General features: G+C 34.7%; 1 protein-coding gene across 3 annotated transcripts in view; it reads right to left on the bottom strand.

Moving 5' to 3' along the window:
* Nucleotides 1-19443, bottom strand: part of HDX (highly divergent homeobox) — a 206675-nt gene that overhangs the window by 35056 nt on the left and 152176 nt on the right. For all 3 annotated transcript variants that reach the window (XM_023202828.2, XM_023202826.2, XM_023202827.2), the window contains one exon: nt 14183-14329. In XM_023202828.2, coding sequence (XP_023058596.1) covers nt 14183-14329 — 147 coding nt within the window. The remainder of the gene's footprint in view (nt 1-14182; nt 14330-19443) is intronic.

The following is a 19443-nucleotide window of genomic DNA, read 5'->3' as shown; positions in this document are numbered from 1 at the left end:
TGCAGTGAACTATGACCACATTACATTATACATAGTTTAACATAATTTTTATCAAATTCCAGCAAGATTTTTGTGGATACATATGAGATAATTCTAAAATTCATATGAAAATAAAATGAGTGAGTATGGCTAAAACAGTATTGAATAAAAAAGAATAAAGTGGAAAGAATGTATCTACCTAATTTCAAGACATTATATACTTACAGTAATCAACAGTGTGTGCTATTAGCAGAGGGCTAGCCACAGATCACTGAAACAGAATAGAGAATCCAGAAATAGTCTTACACAAGTATGACCAGCTTAGCTGACTTTTGACAAAGGTACAAAAAGAATTTAATAGGGGAAGGGTATTTTTTTCAAGAAACAATGCTGGAGCGACTGGATATTCATAGGAAAACAAAAACGGACCCTGTCCTAAATCTCACACCTTATACAACAATGAACTCAAAATGCTTCATAGATTTAAACATAAAAAATAAAACTTTAAAACTTTTACAAGAGGGCATAGAGGAGAATCTTTGGGGCTTCAGGATTAGTGAAGAATTCTTAGAAATGGTAATAAAAAGCACAATCCACAGAAGAAAAGTAACTTCTGAGGTTTTGATTGGGATTGCATCGAATCTATAGATCAAGTTGGAAAAGAACTGAAATCTTGATATAATTGAGTTGTTCCATCCATGTCCATGGAATATCTCTCCATTTATTAAGGTATTTGTTTTTCCCCTCTGGCTTCTTTCAATTCTTTTTCTTTATCATTGATTTTTGTAGTTGAGTATGATATGCCTAGGTGTAGTTTTTTATTGTTTGTTTTGCATTTATCCTGCTTGGCGTACTCCAAGCATTGTGGATCTGTGGTTTGATATGTTACATTAATTTAGGGAAAATTCTCAGTTATTACGGTTTTGAATATTTCTTCTGTTCTATTTTCCTTTTTTTTCTCTTTCTGGTGGTATTCCCATTGGACATACGTTACATCTGTTATATTTATCCCACAGTTTTTGTATATTATGTTCCATTTTTAATCAGTATTTTTGTTTTATGCTCTCCAGTTTTGGAAGTTTCTGTTGATATATCATTAAGTTCAGAAATTCTTTCCACAGTCATGTCCAGTCTGCTAATGAGACCATCAAAAGCATTCTTCATTTCAGTTACTGTTTTTGGTCTCTAGCATTTGTTTTTGATCCTTTCTTAGAATGTTCATGCCTCTGTTTACATTACCATTCTGTTCTTGCATGTTGTCTACTTTCTCCATTAGTGCCCTTAGCATGTTAATCATAGTTCTTTCCAATTCCTGGTCTGACAATTCTAACATCCCTGTCATGTATGAATGTAGTTCTGATGCTTGCTCTGTCTCTTCAATTTCTTTTGTTGTTTTGTTTTTGTTTGTTTTTTGCCTTTTGGTGTGCCTTGTCATTTTTTATTAAAAGTTAAATATGATGCACTGGGTTAAAAGAACTGAAAGAACTAGGCATTTGGTGATGTAGTGTTAAGGTTAGGAGGAAGGTAAAGCATCCTATAGTCCTATGATGAGATCTCAGTCTTTTAGTGAACCTTTGCCACAGCCTGTGAACTTTACAAGTGCTTATCAGTTTTTCCTCTACCTTAGGTGGGACAGGATGGCTAAAGGGGACTGTATTTGGTTATAATTGGTGCTTATTTTTGCCCTAGGATAGTTAGGTCATGATAAAATCCCAATAGGCTAAGCTCTGGTGAAATATTTGTTCTTAAGAGCAGGCTTTCTTAACAGAATGTTCTAATGTTTCTTAAAAATGGCTACTTTTCCACTCTTCCTGTCAAGAGCATGAGGGAGTTTTTCTCCAATATTCACAGTGAGAATCTGATACAGCCTCTGGGAGTAAAACTCACAAAAGTATCACCCCCTCCATGATTGCTCATGCTGGAGTTTCTAACTTTCCGACTTGTCTACACTGAGCCTCCAGCAATTCATCAGTTACAATTTAGGTTTTCCTGCCTTGGTACTTGTTCCCATGGAGGTTTCTGCTCATGGAATTCTGCTCCAGTAAGTTATGATTCTCTATATCTGCCTATTTGTCTCACCAATTTTGGGGTCAGTGGTTTGCCCAGTAACTTCACTTATCTGTCATATCTAAGAAGAATTGTTGATTTTCAGTCTGTTCAACGTTTTATTTGTTAAGATGAATGACAACTTCCAGGCTCCTCACATGCCAGACCAGAAACTAGAAGTCCAATTTCATTTTATTCCCTTATGACTTCTTTAAAAATGTTTTATATACATATATGTGTGTGTGTGTGTGTGCGCGCGCGTGTGTGCGCACATATGGTTAGGGTTGGGGTTAAGGAGGTTAGGAGTTAGGGTTAGGGTTTTTCCATATATATACACACACACATATATAAACATATAGATTATGTATGTGTGTATATATGTACATCTATATGTTTATATATACACATATATGTACATCTATATGTTTACATACATATATGCACACATATATAAACATATAGATGTAAAAACATAATTTACAAAATTAACATAATTTTTGTCAAATAGATGTGTATATGTGTGTGTATATATGTACATCTATAGGTTTATATGTGTGTGTATATATACACATATATATATAACAGCCCTAACCCCTAACATCCTTAACCCCTAACCCTAACCCTAACCCTAACCCTATGTGTGCATGTGTGTGTGTACACACACACCATAGAAAACTTCTTGCCGGGCGCGGTGGCTCAAGCCTGTAATCCCAGCACTTTGGGAGGCCGAGACGGGCGGATCACGAGGTCAGGAGATCGAGACCATCCTGGCTAACACGGTGAAACGCCGTCTCTACTAAAAAAAAATACAAAAAACTAGCCAGGAGAGGTGGCGGGCGCCTGTAGTCCCAGCTGCTCGGGAGGCTGAGGCAGGAGAATGGCGTGAACTCAGGAGGTGGAGCTTGCAGTGAGCTGAGATCAGGCCACTGCACTCCAACCCAGGTGACAGAGTGAGACTCCGTCTCAAAAAAAAAAAAAAAAGAAAAGAAAACTTCTTGGCCATAAAAAAGAATAAAATCATGTCTTTTGTAGTAACATAAATGGAACTACAGGCCATTATTCTAAGTGAAATAACTCAAACAGATAGTCAAATACCACATGATATCACTTGTAAGTGGGTGCTAAACAGTGGGCATCCATGGCAATAGAGAGTGGAATAATAGACAATGAAAACTCTAAAAGGTAGGAGGGTGGAAGAGGGGTGAGGGTTGAAAAATCACCTGTTGGGTACAATGTTCACTATTCGACTGACAGGTACACTCAAAGCCCAGAATTCACCACCACACAATATATGTGTGTAACGAAGCTGTACTTATACCCTGAAATCTATAAAATCTGAAAAGACTCCCTCTTTGACCCATGGATTATTAGAAGTGTCTTGCATAACCTCTAAGTGTGTGGAGATTTTTCTGGCATCTTTCTGTTATTGGTTTCTGCTTTGATGCAATAGTGGTCAGGAACATATTCTGTATGATTTAGATTTTTAGAATTTATTGAGGTTTGTCTTATGGTCCAGGATTTACTCTTTTAGTGTGTTCCATGAGCATTTGAAAAGTGTGTATTTTATTTTTGTTGGGTTGTGCCTTCTATTAGTCAATTAGACCTTATTGATTGAGGGTGTTTTGCGGTTCTTCTATATTACTAATATTCTTCTATGTAATAACTATAGGAATTATTGAGAGAAGGGTGATGAAATCTCCAAATATAATTTTGGATTTACTTATTTTTCTTTTCAGAATTTTTAGTTGTTGCTTCACATGTTTTGTAATTCTGTGATACCTGATGTATACACATTCAGAATTGCAATGTCTCCTTGATATAATTTACCTTGTTATTATTATATAGTGTCCCACTTTGTCCCCTGTAATTTCCTTTGCTCTGAAGTCTACTTTATCTTATATTATTGTATCAACTCCTGCTTTATTTTGATTCATGTTTGCATTCTGTATGTTTTATAGTCTTTTACTTTCAAACTACACATATCATGATATTTTAACTTATTGTAGACAACATCAAGTTAGGTCATTTTAAAAAAATCCAATTTGCAAATCTCTATTTTTTAGTTTGTGAATTTAGATCATTTAAATTTAATGCAATTATTTCTATTTTAAAGCTTAAATATGTCATTTCATTTTCTGCCTTCATTTCTTTTAGTGTCTTTAGTTGTATTTTTCCCCTGCTTTCCTGTGGCGTATTTTTAAATATTTAGAATTCCATTTATATTTATGTATAGAACTTTTCTGTGTCCTTTGGTATGACTTTTTAGTGATTGATTCAGGCTATCTATCTATCTATCTATCTATCTATCTATCTATCTATCTATCTACCTATCTTATGAGAATCACAAGAGGGTAAAATTCCAGGTTGTCCATTGGATTTCCATTGACATCCACTGGGGAAGGAGACTCGTTTTACTCTTGGGTGGAGTTGGGAGCCCAGGAGCTCCAACAGGCATCTTCTGATACCACCCCAATGAGGAGGAGGAAGGGCTCATCATCACCTCTAAGTGCAGGAGGGAATAAAAGTCTTCCAGTGACATTACAAGGGAATGGTGGAGAATGGATTTTTAATCCAGCTCTCCACTCTTTCTTATTTGACACCATCCCATCAGTGAGTGTTTTTTGTTTGTTTGTTTTGTTTTGTTTTGTTTTGTTTTGCTGGGGTGGGGGCATCTAGCTGTTCCACAACGTGGTGAGGCAGAAGTCTTGGTCCTCCACTTGGCCTTTTCTTGTAGGGGTGGGTGTGGCTGCAGATTTTCCCTGTGGTATTTGGCTGAAGTAAAGAGGTCATTATCTAAACATTTTCTGTCACGTTAGACTGCCCTTTTCCTGGTTCTTTGCTGAGAGAGGCCAGGCTTTTCTTTTTCTTTCCTTTTTACCATTTGTTTTCACCTACTGGTGTTTCTTGTTTGTTGGCTTTTCCAGTATCTATTCTGGGGCATATGAAGCAAAAGAAAATCCAGGAAACTCACCATTGTGTGAGTGTCATTCATGGGGTCCCATGGTCCCTAGTAGGTGTGACTTCTTTCCACCCTTTAGATTCTTCTTATGTTTCCTATTTATATAATATCCAGGGATTTTAGTTCTACTTAATGAGAAGAATAGGGAAAATTATGTCTACTCCATTTTCTCAGAAGCAACAGTCTGAAACCAATTTTATTCCCATGTTTCTTATGCAATTTTCAGAAAGACCATTTATGACTAGAATTTGTAACCTTTCTAGTTTTGTCATATCAAAAAGGATTCTTAAAACCTAAAGCAGTGTAGAAAACCACTAAACAACAGTTTAGAGTTTCAGCTCTAAATTTGATTATGATGCCCTTTATATCAACTAGAATTTCTTCTATACAATAGGGCAACGTAAATACAAAGCCACCTTAGCTACTCTTTGTGTCAATAAAAAACATGAATGAAGTTAACTTTATACTTGGTAAGATTTCAAAAAATATGAAGGGCAAAACAGAAGAACTATTTAGTTAGTTCAAAAAGACGAATTCTTCTTTATATTTGATGGGGGGAATTTTCCCTTCAAGTTTATAAAATTTAGTTCCTTGTATGTATTTAGGATTGACACTAAATGTGAAGTTTGAAACACATGAATAAAGTACACACAAAAGAGAAAATTGCCTAGTATGAAATTAAAATATGTACGGATATTAATTTTCTTAGCTTTGATAACCTCTTTCATAGGAGAAATACTAGTTTAAAAAGGAGAATTCCATTTATTTTTTCTTTTTAACACTTTTTTATTTTTAATTTTTGTGGGTATATGTTAAGTGTATATATTTACGAGGTGCATGAAACATTTTGGTACAGGCATGCAAAGCATAATAATCACATCATGAAACACTGGGTATCCATCCCTTCAAGCATTTATCTTTTGTGTTACAAACTGTCTAATTATGCTCTTATAGTGATTTTATAATGTACAATTAAATTATTATTGACTCTAGCACCCAATTTGTCATTACATCATAACGTTGAAAATGGATTGCTATAATTCAGAAAAGAATGGCAATTGCTTACTAAAGCTTCTTAAAATTGTCATGTAATCTCTCTATTTTCTACCTATGAACACTTAACAAATTGTAAATGCAGAAGCTTTTCTTTTACAATTATCTTAGCCACCAATGTTTGTGAAAATGATGGTATGAGCAGAAAGAGGAAAACACCAGTCTCCCTCCGTAGGATGATTTCTGCTTCATTTGGGTCATAAAAGCTGGGGAAGAGTGAAGAAAAAAAGGCAGAAACCAAGTTTCTATTTATCTTCAACTTCTTTTGCACCCTTTTTGAGAGAAATGAGTGATTACAAAATGTGCAAAGATAAAGGTAAAATAATATGTTATGTGAATATTGGAAGTGTGTGAGATTTTATTGCAAACCAAAGCTAAACTATTTCCTCTTTGGATATTCCTCAAAAGTAGAAGGCACTGGAAAAATGATTCGATGTATAAATACAATGCTAATGGGTTTATTACATTTTTACAGAATCATAGATAATTGAATTAATCTTAGAGTCTGCTATGGTCTGAATATTTGTCTCCCCTACTCCAAATTAACACGTTAAAATCCCAACCCCCAAGGTAATAGTGTTAAAAGGTGGGACCTTTTGGAGGTAAATAGATAATGAGAATAGATCTCTCATAAATGGGATTAGTGTTTTTATAAAGGAGAACCCAGAGAGATTTCTTGCCCCTTCTGCCATGTGAGGTTACAGCAAAAAGATAGCTGTCTAGAAAGTGGGCTGTCCATACTTTGGACCTTCCAGCACCTTGGTCTTTGATTCCTCAGACTCCAGAACAATTAAGAACAAATTTATGCTGTTTATAAGACAGCCGATCTAAAATATTTTACTATAGCAGATTGTGATAGTTAATTTTATGTGTCAGTTTAACTGAGCTAAATGTTTCCCAGATAGCTGGCAAAACATTATTTCTAGGTGTGTCCCTGAGATTGTTACTGGTAGAGATTAGAAGTTGAGTGTATAGACTGCTAAGACAATCACTTTTACCAATGTGAGTGGGTATCATACAATCTGTCGAGCGCCTAAAGTATCCATCCTCTTTTTGCATAAAAATATCAGGTATATGAAACATACCACTCTGCAAGGTTCCCAGTTGGTTTTGTAAGTGTTTTCATAATGGTCTTGCTTAAACTGAATCATATCTATGGTTTTATTTCATTGAGATGTTGTTTCCAGTTCTTTGCTTCAGATCTTCTTCACCCTGAACTCTCCCTTCTACATTCCAGCTATCAATTATGTGAAGGGTATTTTTTCACTGTTTCAGATTAAACATCCCTACTTTAAAATATTTAGGTTTTTCAACCATTTTATGTGAACAATGGACAAGTTATTTTATCACTCTAGGCCTCAGATTATTTATGTGCAAAATTAGGAAAATGATTTCCAAATTATTTACTTTCCTGAATAATAAATTTCCCACCAGAACGGTCACAAATCTAAAATAATAGTAGTATCTTTTCAACCAGAACGCCTATGTATTAATAATACAAACATAATAGCTATTAAAAATGAGTACTCTAAAGCCCTGTACATTTCTAAGTATATTTCTATTAAACAATATGAAGCCATATTCTAAACTTTTATTTTAAATGTATGTTATTATACATTTGTTAGTTCATGTATGCTATACATAGAGGGTACACTTTTCTGTTAGATATTCATTCATTCATTCCACATATATTACTGAAAATTTACTATGTACCAAACACTGTTTCTGGTGCTTGGGATGCAGTGGTAAATATAATAGATATAGTCTTTTCCTCAGGGAACTTAAATGTATAAATATAGATGATAAACAACAGAAATGCATATGTACAGGTGATAAACAAGTAGAAAACAAATATAAATCATAAAATTTGACCAAGTGTTATGGATAAAAAGAACATGCTAGAATATTTAGCTGCAATGACATAGTGTTGTAAAGGTTTTTCCAAATTTATCTGATCTTAAGAATAATTTGCAGAAGGGAAACATATAGATTCTCTGGGTCTTTCTTGCAAATTCTGATTCAGTAGGTCTAGAATAGGGTGATCTATATTTTTAAGAAGTATCCAAGTTATTTCTTACGGTAAGGCATACACTAGTAAGGTAGAACTGGAAATAATGTTAGATTGGGAATAAGAGACTTGGCCTCTACCTACTATGGGAAAGCTAATCTGGCTCCATTTTACATATAGATTAGATAGATAGATAGATAGATAGATAGATAGATAGATAGATAGATAGGCATTGAACTCAACCCCAAGGTGCCCCCCAGCTCTAAATCAATGTATGTAATAGATAATAGGGAGTTTGCCATATACTGTATAAACACTGTTCCATTTAAAGGCACTTCAAATCTAGCCATGCTCCTTTGAAAATAAATATAATCTAAAATATAAAAACATGAAGTTGTTTTCTATGAACTGTATTTAAGTCCTTCAAAATGTATCTCAAACATTAAAATATGTTGTTTCTATCAATATTTGACCATGCAAAGGTACACTTTAATGTTTGTCCACTATAACCCTAATGCAGATGGAAAGGACAGGCATTAAACTGAATTGTAGCAAGGCAGAGGAGGGGGGAACTAACTGTCCTCGAGGACTTAGCAGTGCTTCCAACTTATAGTCCGCATGTAATACCTCAAAATATTTCTCCAATGTATTATGCTCATTTAGGAATAATTGATCACAGTAAATTTCAATTTCCTCGAGAGAGATGCACTTTTCCCATGGCACTTAGAAAAGTTCTGGCACATAATAGGTGTTCAGTTTACCTTTGCTAAATGAGTAAGTCGGTAAATAGGCACTAACCTGGAAATGACATTTCAAGATGAAGAAAAACATGCACATAATTAACAATCATTGTTAAGGTCAAAGAAAAAATATACCAAGTTTGCTTCCTATACTTCATAGAAGTATAAGACATAAAAAAAAAAAAAAATCTGAAACTTTCAAATCATACCGTAAGTAATGGTTAACTAGACATCCTAAGGTGAAGTTCATTTTGGTGATTAGTAATTAGAAGGTATATTAGACTTAAAAACATATAAATAGTTTTTCCTGAAATCTCAAGAATATATGTTGCAAACATATTCTCCTTTGGAATAATTTATCACATGTTACAGAAGAGGTCCTCTTACAACATATCACTTCCAAATTTTCTTTCTGCCATGAGCATTCTAGTATGTGAAAATCATGAGAAATAAAAGGATAGTGAACAGCTCCTTATTCTTTCATCTAATATGAGTTTAAACAAAGATTAAGCAAGAAGAAAATGGTAAAATTCTTCTTCCTTTTTTGCATATTAAGATCTTTGTGTAGGAATAAGAAACTCAGCATATAGTAATGCCTAAGGGGGAGCTGATGTTAATGGTTTTGGCCATTTTTACAGTCAGTGTGCCTAAAATCCCTTGATATCAGAGATAACCCTAGCCAGGAATTCTGTGGATATCTTATCTTTATTTTAGGAATGTATGTTTTTAAAGAGATTCTGTCCCTGTCTCCTCTCTTGCAGTATGGGTGTCTCAAGGAGACTCTATGGCTGTCCATAGAACCTGACTGAACATTGTTGCCATGGCACAAGATACTTATTAGTACCAGTGGCATGACAAATTTTTTAAAAAGTGAAAAACTCAGTAGAAAAGTTGGAGAATAAATTAAGGGATATCTTACTGAAAGTAGAGCAAGAGGAAAAACAGATTGGAAGTGGAAATCTTAGAGTAACAGTTATAGTCCAGGTGCATAAAATAACCAATTCAGTTGCAGCAGATCAGAAAATTCCAGGAGATATTTCTTTAAGATGATGGAATTATTATACTACCAAATGTGTATGAATGTGTTGAGTGGGGACTTATGCAACTTGGAAAGGGTTTAAAGATAAATTAGTAGTAAGTACCTAGAAAATAACTCAAGCAAACATATGAATATCAAAAATATGAATTAAGTAAATTATGAACTACAGGGAAACAAAACAATGCTAAGTTATACAGAAAAGGAAAAAATGATGTTTCACTACATAATTCAAATGTGTAAAGCATTTACATAGTCATAATAATGAATACCAAGCTGACCAAAATTATAGGAGGATAAGGAGAGAGGAATTATGCATGTAGGTGAAAGAATCAATGAGGAAATCTTGAAAGAGATTTTTTTAAAAGCTTTACATTTCACAGTGAAAAATCAATAGACAATGCCTAACATTGAATAAATTGGGAAGTTGCAACGTAAACATATGAGAGAGACTGCTGTCTATTCCCCATATTTGTCCTCACCTCCCAGAATAATAGAAGGTTTAGCTGGACACATGATTGCTCACAGTAAAATCACATTTGCAGCTTCTCTTGCAGTTTCGTATGACCATGTGACTAATCTTTAGCCAATGGGATACAAGTGAAAGGATCTCATGGCAGTTTCCAGAAATCCTTGTTAAAAGACAGCTGGTAAACACCCTTTGCTCTTTATTCTTCTCCCTCTCTGTCATGCTGCCTCGAGTATGTATGCTATCATTTTGTATCTTGATAAAAAGGGCCACATCATAGGGACAGCAGAATGGAAACTGGAAGGCATCAGGGTTTCTGTGGACATTGTAGAGACAAACTGCCATGCTAGCTGTAAATTGCATACTCATGGACTTATATATGGAATTGAAACATCTTGTCTAAGCCATTGTTACTTTTAGGTCTTTTTAATACTTACAGCTAAACCTAATTCTAATTAATACAACACATCATTCATAGATGAAAGTAAATACTGAAGGAAATATCTAAAAGTGGAAAGTGGTTTGACTTGGGCTATTGCAAAATGGTAGGAAGGAAGGAGTGAGGAATGTTGGTTTTGTAGCAAATTCTACAGAACTTGATTTCCTAAGCTATATACATATATAAATTTGATTAAAAAATAAAAATGACAATGACAACAAGAACACATGCTCTTCATTTCCCTATTTTTGACTGTTGCTTAGGCTCCTCGTACTATGATCCTACTCCAATTCCTCTTCGGCCATTTTTTTTTCTTGTGTCATCCCTCTTGTTAGACTCTGAGCTCCTTAAAATAGAAATAATGTCTAATGCACTTCTCTCTCCTTGTTAGTATACTTTAACACATAGCAGCATGCTCAACAAACACAGTATTGAATTTAATTTTCCATCTGGACTCTAACAAGAAAAAGCAAGACTCTGAACAGGGCAGTACTTATTTTGAGAATAGTATTTATTTTCAGAAATCTGTACTCTAAAAATTCTCTCTATATTGCTCTTTTCTTCATATATATATGAGATAAGAGGTGGAGTCTCATTAGTTGTCCTAATGAGAGAGACTGCTGTCTATTCCCCATATTTGTCCTCACCTTCCAGAATAATAGAAGGTTTAGCTGGGCACATGGTTCCTTACAGTAAAATCACATTTGCAGCTTCTCTTGTAGTTTGGTATGACCATGTGACTAATCTTTAGCCAATGGGATACGGGCTTGAACTCTTGGGCTCAAGTGATCCTCCCACCTCAGCCTTCTGAGTGGCTGGGACTACAGATGTGTACTACCAAGCCTGGCTCTTTGTCACTTCTTCTTTAATGTAATTCCCTTTTGATCTACTGAGATGATCTTCCAGTGTGTGTACTGGTGTCAACCTACACTTGCTCACAAGCGTCAACTGTTAGCATCTCTTCTCAACTCTGTGTTGAGTGAGACATGGAATCAGCTGTGGTAGGAATCTTTACACCACAGAAATCAGCAAATGCTATTAATTAAGGCTTTTTTCTTAAAGAATTGATTGTTAAATACTTACCAGCACTACCACTTTCAAAATTTTATACCAACATCTTTTAAATGGAACATAAACTACTGTTCTGATGATTGATCATTATGATTTTAATATTTTATTTTATTTTAAGTTCCAGGATACATGTGTAGGACGTGCAGGTTTGTTACAAAGGTAAATGTGTGCCGTAGTAGGGGTTTGCTGCATTTATCAACCCATGAACTAGATATTAAGCCTTGTATGCATTAGCTATTTATCCTGTTGCTCTCCCTTCCCCTACCCCCCAATAGGCCCCAGTGTGTGTTGTTCCCCTCCCTGTGTCCATGTGTTCTCATTGTTCAGCTCCCACTTATAAGTGAGAACACGTGGTGTTTGGTTTTTTGTTCCTGTGTTAGTTTGCCAAGGATAATGGCTTCCAGCTTCATCCATGGCCCTGCAAAGGACATGATCTCATTCCTTTTTATGGCTGCATAGTATTCCATGATGTATATGTATCACATTTTCTTTATCCAGCCTATCATTGATGGACATGTGGGTTGCTTCCATGTCCTTGCTATTGTGAATAGTGCTGCAATGAACATACATGTGCATGTATCTTTATAATAGGATGATTTATAATCCACTGGGTGTATGCCCAGTAATGGGATTGCTGGGTCAAATGGTATTTCTGGTTTTAAGTCTTTGAGGAATCACCACACTGTTTTTCACAATGGTTGGATTAAAGACTTAAATGTAAAACCCAAAGCTATAAAAACCTTAGAAAAAAATCTAGGCAATACCGTTTAGGACTTGGGCATGGGCAAAAGATTTTATGACAAAAATATCAAAAGTAATTGCAATAAAAGCAAAAATTGACAAATGGGATCTAATTAAACAAAAGAGTTTCTGCATAGCAAAAGAAACTATCATCAGAGTGAACAGAAAACTTACAAAAAGGGAAAATTCTTACAATCTACCCATCTGACTAAGGTCTAATATACACAATCTACAAGGAATTTAAACAATTTTACAACTAAAAATCAAACAACCCCATTAAAAATTGGGCAAAGGACATGAACAGAGAGTTCTCAAAAGAAGAAATTTAAGCAGCCAACAAACATGAGAAAAAGCTCAGCACCACTAATCTTTAGAGAAATGCAAATTAAAACCACAATGAAATACCATCTCACGCCAATCAGAATGGCAATTATTAAAAAGTCAAAAAACAACAGATGCTGGCAAGCCTGTGCGAAATTGGAACACTTTTACACTGTAGGTGGGAATGTAAAATAATTTTTTATCTATCATTCATTATATGAGATATATTTCAATTCACCTCCGGCAATTTTTAAACAATGTTATTGAGATATTTTTAAAACACCACACAATTCATTTATTTAATGTGTGCAATTAAAATGTTTTCAACATATTCACAGAGCTGTGCACCAGTCACCACTATCTAATCTGGAACATTTTGATCATGCCAAAAATAAACCCCATACATATTAGCAGTCATTTCCCATCCCTCCCTACCCCCAGCTCCTGGCACTACTAACCTACTTTCTGTCTCTAGAGTGTGCCTAACATGGACACTTCATATAAATGAAATAATACAATATGTGGTCTTTTGCAATGGGTTTCTTTCATTTAGCATAATGTTTTTAAGGTTCATCCATTATATAGCATGTATTAATATTTCATTCCTTTATATGGCTCTATAAGAGTCCATTATATGCATATACCCAGATGTTGTCTATTCACTCACTTGGTGCATGTTTGGGATGTTTCCGTTTGAATATTATGGAAAACTCTGTTATGAATATCAGTGTACAACTTTTTGAGTTGGACATACATTTTTTATTCTTTTGAGTGGAGTGAAATCCATTCCAGCAGTGGAATTTTTGGTCATATGAGAACTTAGTGTTAAACTTTTTGAGGATTGTTGTCAAACTTGCTAAAATATTTTACATTCTTACCAGCAATGTATAAGGGTAACAATTTATCCATATCCTGGCCAAAACTCATTATTATCTACCTTTTATGTTAATATTGTTACAGTGGTTAAATGTCACCTTGTAATTTTTATTTCCATTTCCATAATGACTAATGATGTTGAAGATATTTTCAGGTAAATATTGGCAATATATATATCTTTTTAAGAGAAATGTCTATTCAGTTCCTTTGCCTATTTTTAAAATTGGGTTATTTGCATTTTTTATTATTGACTTGTAATTGTTCTTTACATGCTTTGATACAAATTCCTTATCAGATATATGATTTCAAAATATTATCTCCTATTCTGTGGGTTATGTTTTCACTTTATTGCTAGTATTGCTTAGAGCACCTCATGTAAGATTTTAAAGCTTTCATTTATGCCACTCAGCAACCATAGCATGAAAATTATAGAAAATGTCTTACCCGAACTATTTCACAGTCAACATTTAATTCAGTTGCAACAGCTTCAATTTTCTCTCTACAAACAGAGCCCAGGCTAGTCATGCCATTGTCCCAATACTTCTTAAGGGTGGCTAAGTCTCGGTCACTGAACTGAGTGCGGTCCTGTAGCTGAAAAACACATTTTTAAATTGTTTTGAATTTTTAAGTTTAGAATAATCAAAGGTAATAATATTACAAAGAGAAACATCAGGGTGAGATGTGCTACAATAGTAGCAACATTTATTTCACACTTCTTATTCTGTCCTCCTGTTCTGAAAATAAGCATTTTTATATTTGAAATTTCCATAACAATACAGTGTGCTAGGAGGAAAAATGCATAGAATTTTTGAACTGATAGCAATTAAACAATGGTGATTTAAAATAGTTTTAATAACACAAGTAATACATGTTCATTGTATAAAATACAGGTAAAAATAAGATGCTTTAAATCACTTACAAATTAGAAATAATGCTTGTTAACATTGTAATGTATATTCTTTTAAACTTTTTTCTATAATTCAGATATTTACATTCACATACTAAACACAAAAAAGCAAAGGCAGGCTTACATTAGTGTACTGCCTTTTGATAAGTTAATCTAGATTTGTCAGACAAATCTAGATATTAGTTTCCTACTGATGTTAAAATTAATTAAAAATGTAAATAAGAGAAAAGTAAGGAGATAACGTAGCCCTAAAATCATATTTAAGGCCTCATCAAGTTTCATAATAAGCCTACCCTTTTTGTCCTTAGGTTTTCCTTATTCAATAAACTATCGGATTTACATGTTGTTTTATTTCAATGAATTCTCAGTATCCCTAGGAAGTAAATTAGAAATGTGATGGAATAATGACCTCTACTTTGGAAAAGCTAGGCCAAAGGACTCATTCAACAGGGCACAGAGAGTCCATGGCAGAGCTATAAATAGAAACATCTGAGTTTTTCTAGTTGTTGTTATCCCAGTGAAGCCACAAATTATTTTCAGACATGGTGGAAAAACCTAAACATGGGCTTTAATTAAAAATATATACAGCAAAGCCCTGTGTATGTGCTTCTGATGAAACAGAGAGACAAAAAAATGAGAGAGACAGAGAGAGAGAGACAGAGAGAGAGAGAGAGAGAAACTGTCAGAGTGGGTCTGGGACAGCTGTTGCAATTCATGGCTTGAGGTATGGGGTTCTGTTGTGTTCTTCTGCCTAAGATGATATGATCAAGTCCCACACAGAGGCTAGCCCTCAAATACTACTCAGGCATACAATGCTTTCAACATTTCCTTTCTAACTGAAATTTAAAATGAAACCTCCTAAACTAGATTCTGGCAACAGTGGAAAATAATATACACAACATATAAAACATGACTTAATAAAAAGGGTTACCATAGTTAAAGCTGATGTAATACTAAACAACAGTTGCAAATGTGTCTCTTTTAAAGCTACAAGCTTTTGAATAGTAAATTTAGCCACCAAAAGGAAAAAAAAAAATATGAATTCTTGGTTTACTACCAAGGAAGTGAAGTTAGATTGCATATTTAAAGCATGCTTTTTCATAAGATATATCATATTTTGTGTGTGTATTAATAAATTTCATTGTCACCTAAATCTGTTCTCTCCTACTTAAAAAGTCCCTGACGAGTAACAGTTATTGTAAGTACTAATACTAAATTACATGTTTCCAATAAATGGATCAAAACAGGCCATCTAAGTTTTTTTTTTTTTTTTAATTAAGAAGACTAATTCTCTAGTTATTTACAACATAAAAATCACATTTGGTGTTCAGCCAACATTGCACAATAGTTGCAGAGCTAAAATTCTTAGAATAAAACAGAGAGCAAGATACATTATAGTAAGATTCTATGTAGATTCAAATAATTCATCAAAATAGCCAGTATAAATATTCCCATTATTTTCCTTTACATCATGCTCTCCAGTGCAAGCTAACATACATTACTGTCACAATAGAAGTGATAATGAACACAACGCTGAACGGATTCAGCTAATTAATTTGTAATTCATTTAGAGGACATCGAAACATGATTCATTCTTTAAACTGAACTAAATAAAACCTGATTTCATTTGCTGGAAATGTGCTGGGGTCTTAGCACTAGCAATGCTAAAGGCAACTTATTATGACAATGCTTATTAAGGAGAAGCACATAGGGGAAGAGCAGTTATTTTTAAAGTTCCTAAGAGCATATTTTTACTAAGAAAATAAATAAGGTAATACAAGTCAATTCGCAGTAAAACTGTGAATACTCATTTAGAGAAGGAAAAAAAAGTGGACTTTTACAAAAGAAGATGAATTTTTCCCTAGGGAAGCTTGAAGTTGAAGTCAGTTTTGTTTTTCTATTGGACTCTCAAACCACTTTCACTTTACAAAGCATCATGAAACCTAAACCTGTGGCTGAGGTGAAGGAGACAGGCGATTATCTTGTTGATTTTGTGAAAAGAGTAGTATTCCAATAACCCAGGCAATCTAGGTGAAAGATGAGACTTTGGCCAAGTAACCAGATAACTATACTTAACAACAAGTGACTTCACTTGGCTTATATTGCAATGTATAATAATAGATAGAAATCTTCTGTCATTTTATCAGCCTCAACGACACTTCTAAGAGTTTGGCTCTTTGTTTTTCTTTTTTAAATAACGTTAAATGACACCACTGATATAGGTGTGCAGAGTTTCCTGTTTTAAGTATGTATCTTGGTTAAATGAGGAGCTGAGTTATATATTTGTACTTAAACGAAACTGCTTTGAAATGACTATTAAAAATCTGTAATTCAACACTGCCCTTTTAAGTGCAGTGTTGAATTAGTGCCAAACAATTGGCATGATACTACAAATCTAAACTTTTCCACTTAATACTATGCGTTAGAGATTTTTCTAAATCATCAAAAACACATATGCCTCAGTCTTTTTATAGTGACAAGAGCACAATGTGACATCAAGCTTCCTAAGAAAATTTTAAATGTACAATTCAGTATTGTTACTTATAGGCACAATGTTGTACAGCAGATCTCTAGAAGTTTTTTTTTTTTATTTTATTTGAGACGGAGTCTCACTCTGTCGCCCTGGCTGGAGTGCAGTGGTGCGATCTTGGCTCACTGCCACCTCCGCCTCCTGGATTCAAGCCAATTCTCCTGCCCCAACCTCCCCCATAGCCAGGACTACAGGCGCCTGCCACCATGCCCGACTAATTTTTTGGATTTTTAGTAGAGACAGTGTTTCACTGGCTATTCATCTTTCATAACTGAAATTTTATACCCGTGGAACAGCAAACTCCCCATTTCCCCCTCCCCCCAGCTCCTAGAAACCACTTTTCTGCTGTCTGGTTCTGAGTTTGACTATTTTAGATTCCTCATATAAGTGGGATCAAGAAGTATCAGTCTTTCTGTGCCTAGCTTACTTCACTTAACAAAATGACTTCCTGGTTCATCCATGTTGTCCTGTATGGCAGAATTTCCTTCCTTTTTAAGGTTAAATAAAATTCCGCTGTATGTCTAAGAAACATTTTTTTCTGTTTTCTTCCCCCCCACCCCCATGGACATTTAGGTTTTTCCATATTTTGGCTATTGTGAATAATGCTCCAGTAAACATTGGAGGGCAGACATCTTCTTGATATCCTGATTTCTTTTTTTTTTTCAATACCAGATGTGAGATTGGTGGGTAATATGGTAATTGTATTTTTAATTTTTTGTGTACCTCAGTGTTTTTAACTGCTACATTGTGCTACATCATCTGGGCACTCCACACTTTAGTTACAGTCATCTATTGATGGACATTATATGTGATATGAAATTCCTAGCAGTGTGTTTTGATCACCTCCTCTGCTTCCCATTGGTGAGGAAGGGATTTTTGACCTAAAGTCATTGGGATGGTCAAAACCACGACACCCAACACTAGATAGATGAGGTCAACAGTAGTGTATTAGTCACATATAATCACAGGCTGAGGACATTTTATGACATGCAGAGCCACATGGGGCTACACTTAGGAATAGAGTAAACAAGCAGGGTCTGTGGGAGGCAAGCTTTGTAGTAACAAGAAGGTGGTGTAATTCCTGGTTCCCAAAGGAGGATGTCATTGGCCTGTTTGAATCATTCTTTGGACTAGCAGGGAACTGAGGGACTCAGAAATAAATAGGCATTGTGTTTGGTGCCTATGATATAAAGAGCTATTTGAATAGTATATTTTATCTGCAGGAACACAATGGGGAGGTCCATTCGATGGTCTCCCAGTTTTCCCTGGATGCCAATATGTGCAGAATATGAGGCCTTAATTTTAGACCTTAGACCACAAAGTGTGATTAGTGAACCTAAGAGTATGTGCATTTAAATTAATAAGCTAGGTATTGATGGAATATATCTCAAAATAATAAGAGCTATTTATGACAAATCCACAGTCAATATCGTACTGAATGGGCAAAAGCTGGAAGCATTCCCTTTGAAAACCAGCACAAGAAAGGATGCCCTCTCTCACCACTCCTATTCAACATAGTATTGGAAGTTCTGGACAGGACAATCAGGCAAGCTAAAGAAATATATTGTATTCAAATAGGAAGAGAGGAAGTCAAATTGTCTCTTTTTGCAGATGACATGATTGTATATTTAGAAAATCCCATCGTCTAAGCCCAAAATCTCCTTAAGCTGATAAGCAACTTCAGCAAAGTCTCAGGATACAAAATCAATGTGCAAAAATCACAAGCATTTCTATACACCAATAATAGACAGAGAGTCAAATCATGAGTGAACTCCCATTCACAATTGTTACAAAGAGAATAAAATACATAGGAATAGAACTTACAAGGGATGTGAAGGACCTGTTCAAGGAAAACTACAAACCACTGCTCAAGGAAATAAGAGAGGATGCAAACAAATGGAAAAATATTCCACACTCATGGATAGGAAGAATCAATATTGTGAAAATGGCCATAGCACCCAAAGTAATTCATAGACTCAATAGTATTCCCATCAAGCTGCCATTGACTTTCTTCACAGAATTAGAAAAACCTACTTTAAATTGTATATGGAAGCAAAAAAGAGCCCATATAGCCAAGAAAATCCTAAGCAAAAAGAACAAAACTGGAGGCATAATGCTACCTGACTTCAAACTATACTACAAGGCTACAGTAAGCAAAATGGTATGGTACTGGTACCAAAACAAACATATAGACCAATGGAACAGAAAAGAGGCCTTATAAATAATACCACACATCTACAACCATCTGGTCTTTGACAAATCTGACAA

Source organism: Piliocolobus tephrosceles, chromosome 12 (assembly GCF_002776525.5).
Source record: "Piliocolobus tephrosceles isolate RC106 chromosome 12, ASM277652v3, whole genome shotgun sequence".
Lineage (NCBI taxonomy): Eukaryota > Metazoa > Chordata > Mammalia > Primates > Cercopithecidae > Piliocolobus > Piliocolobus tephrosceles.
The sequence above is the reverse complement of the archived record's forward strand: the minus strand, read 5'-3'. Positions and strand labels throughout refer to the sequence as shown.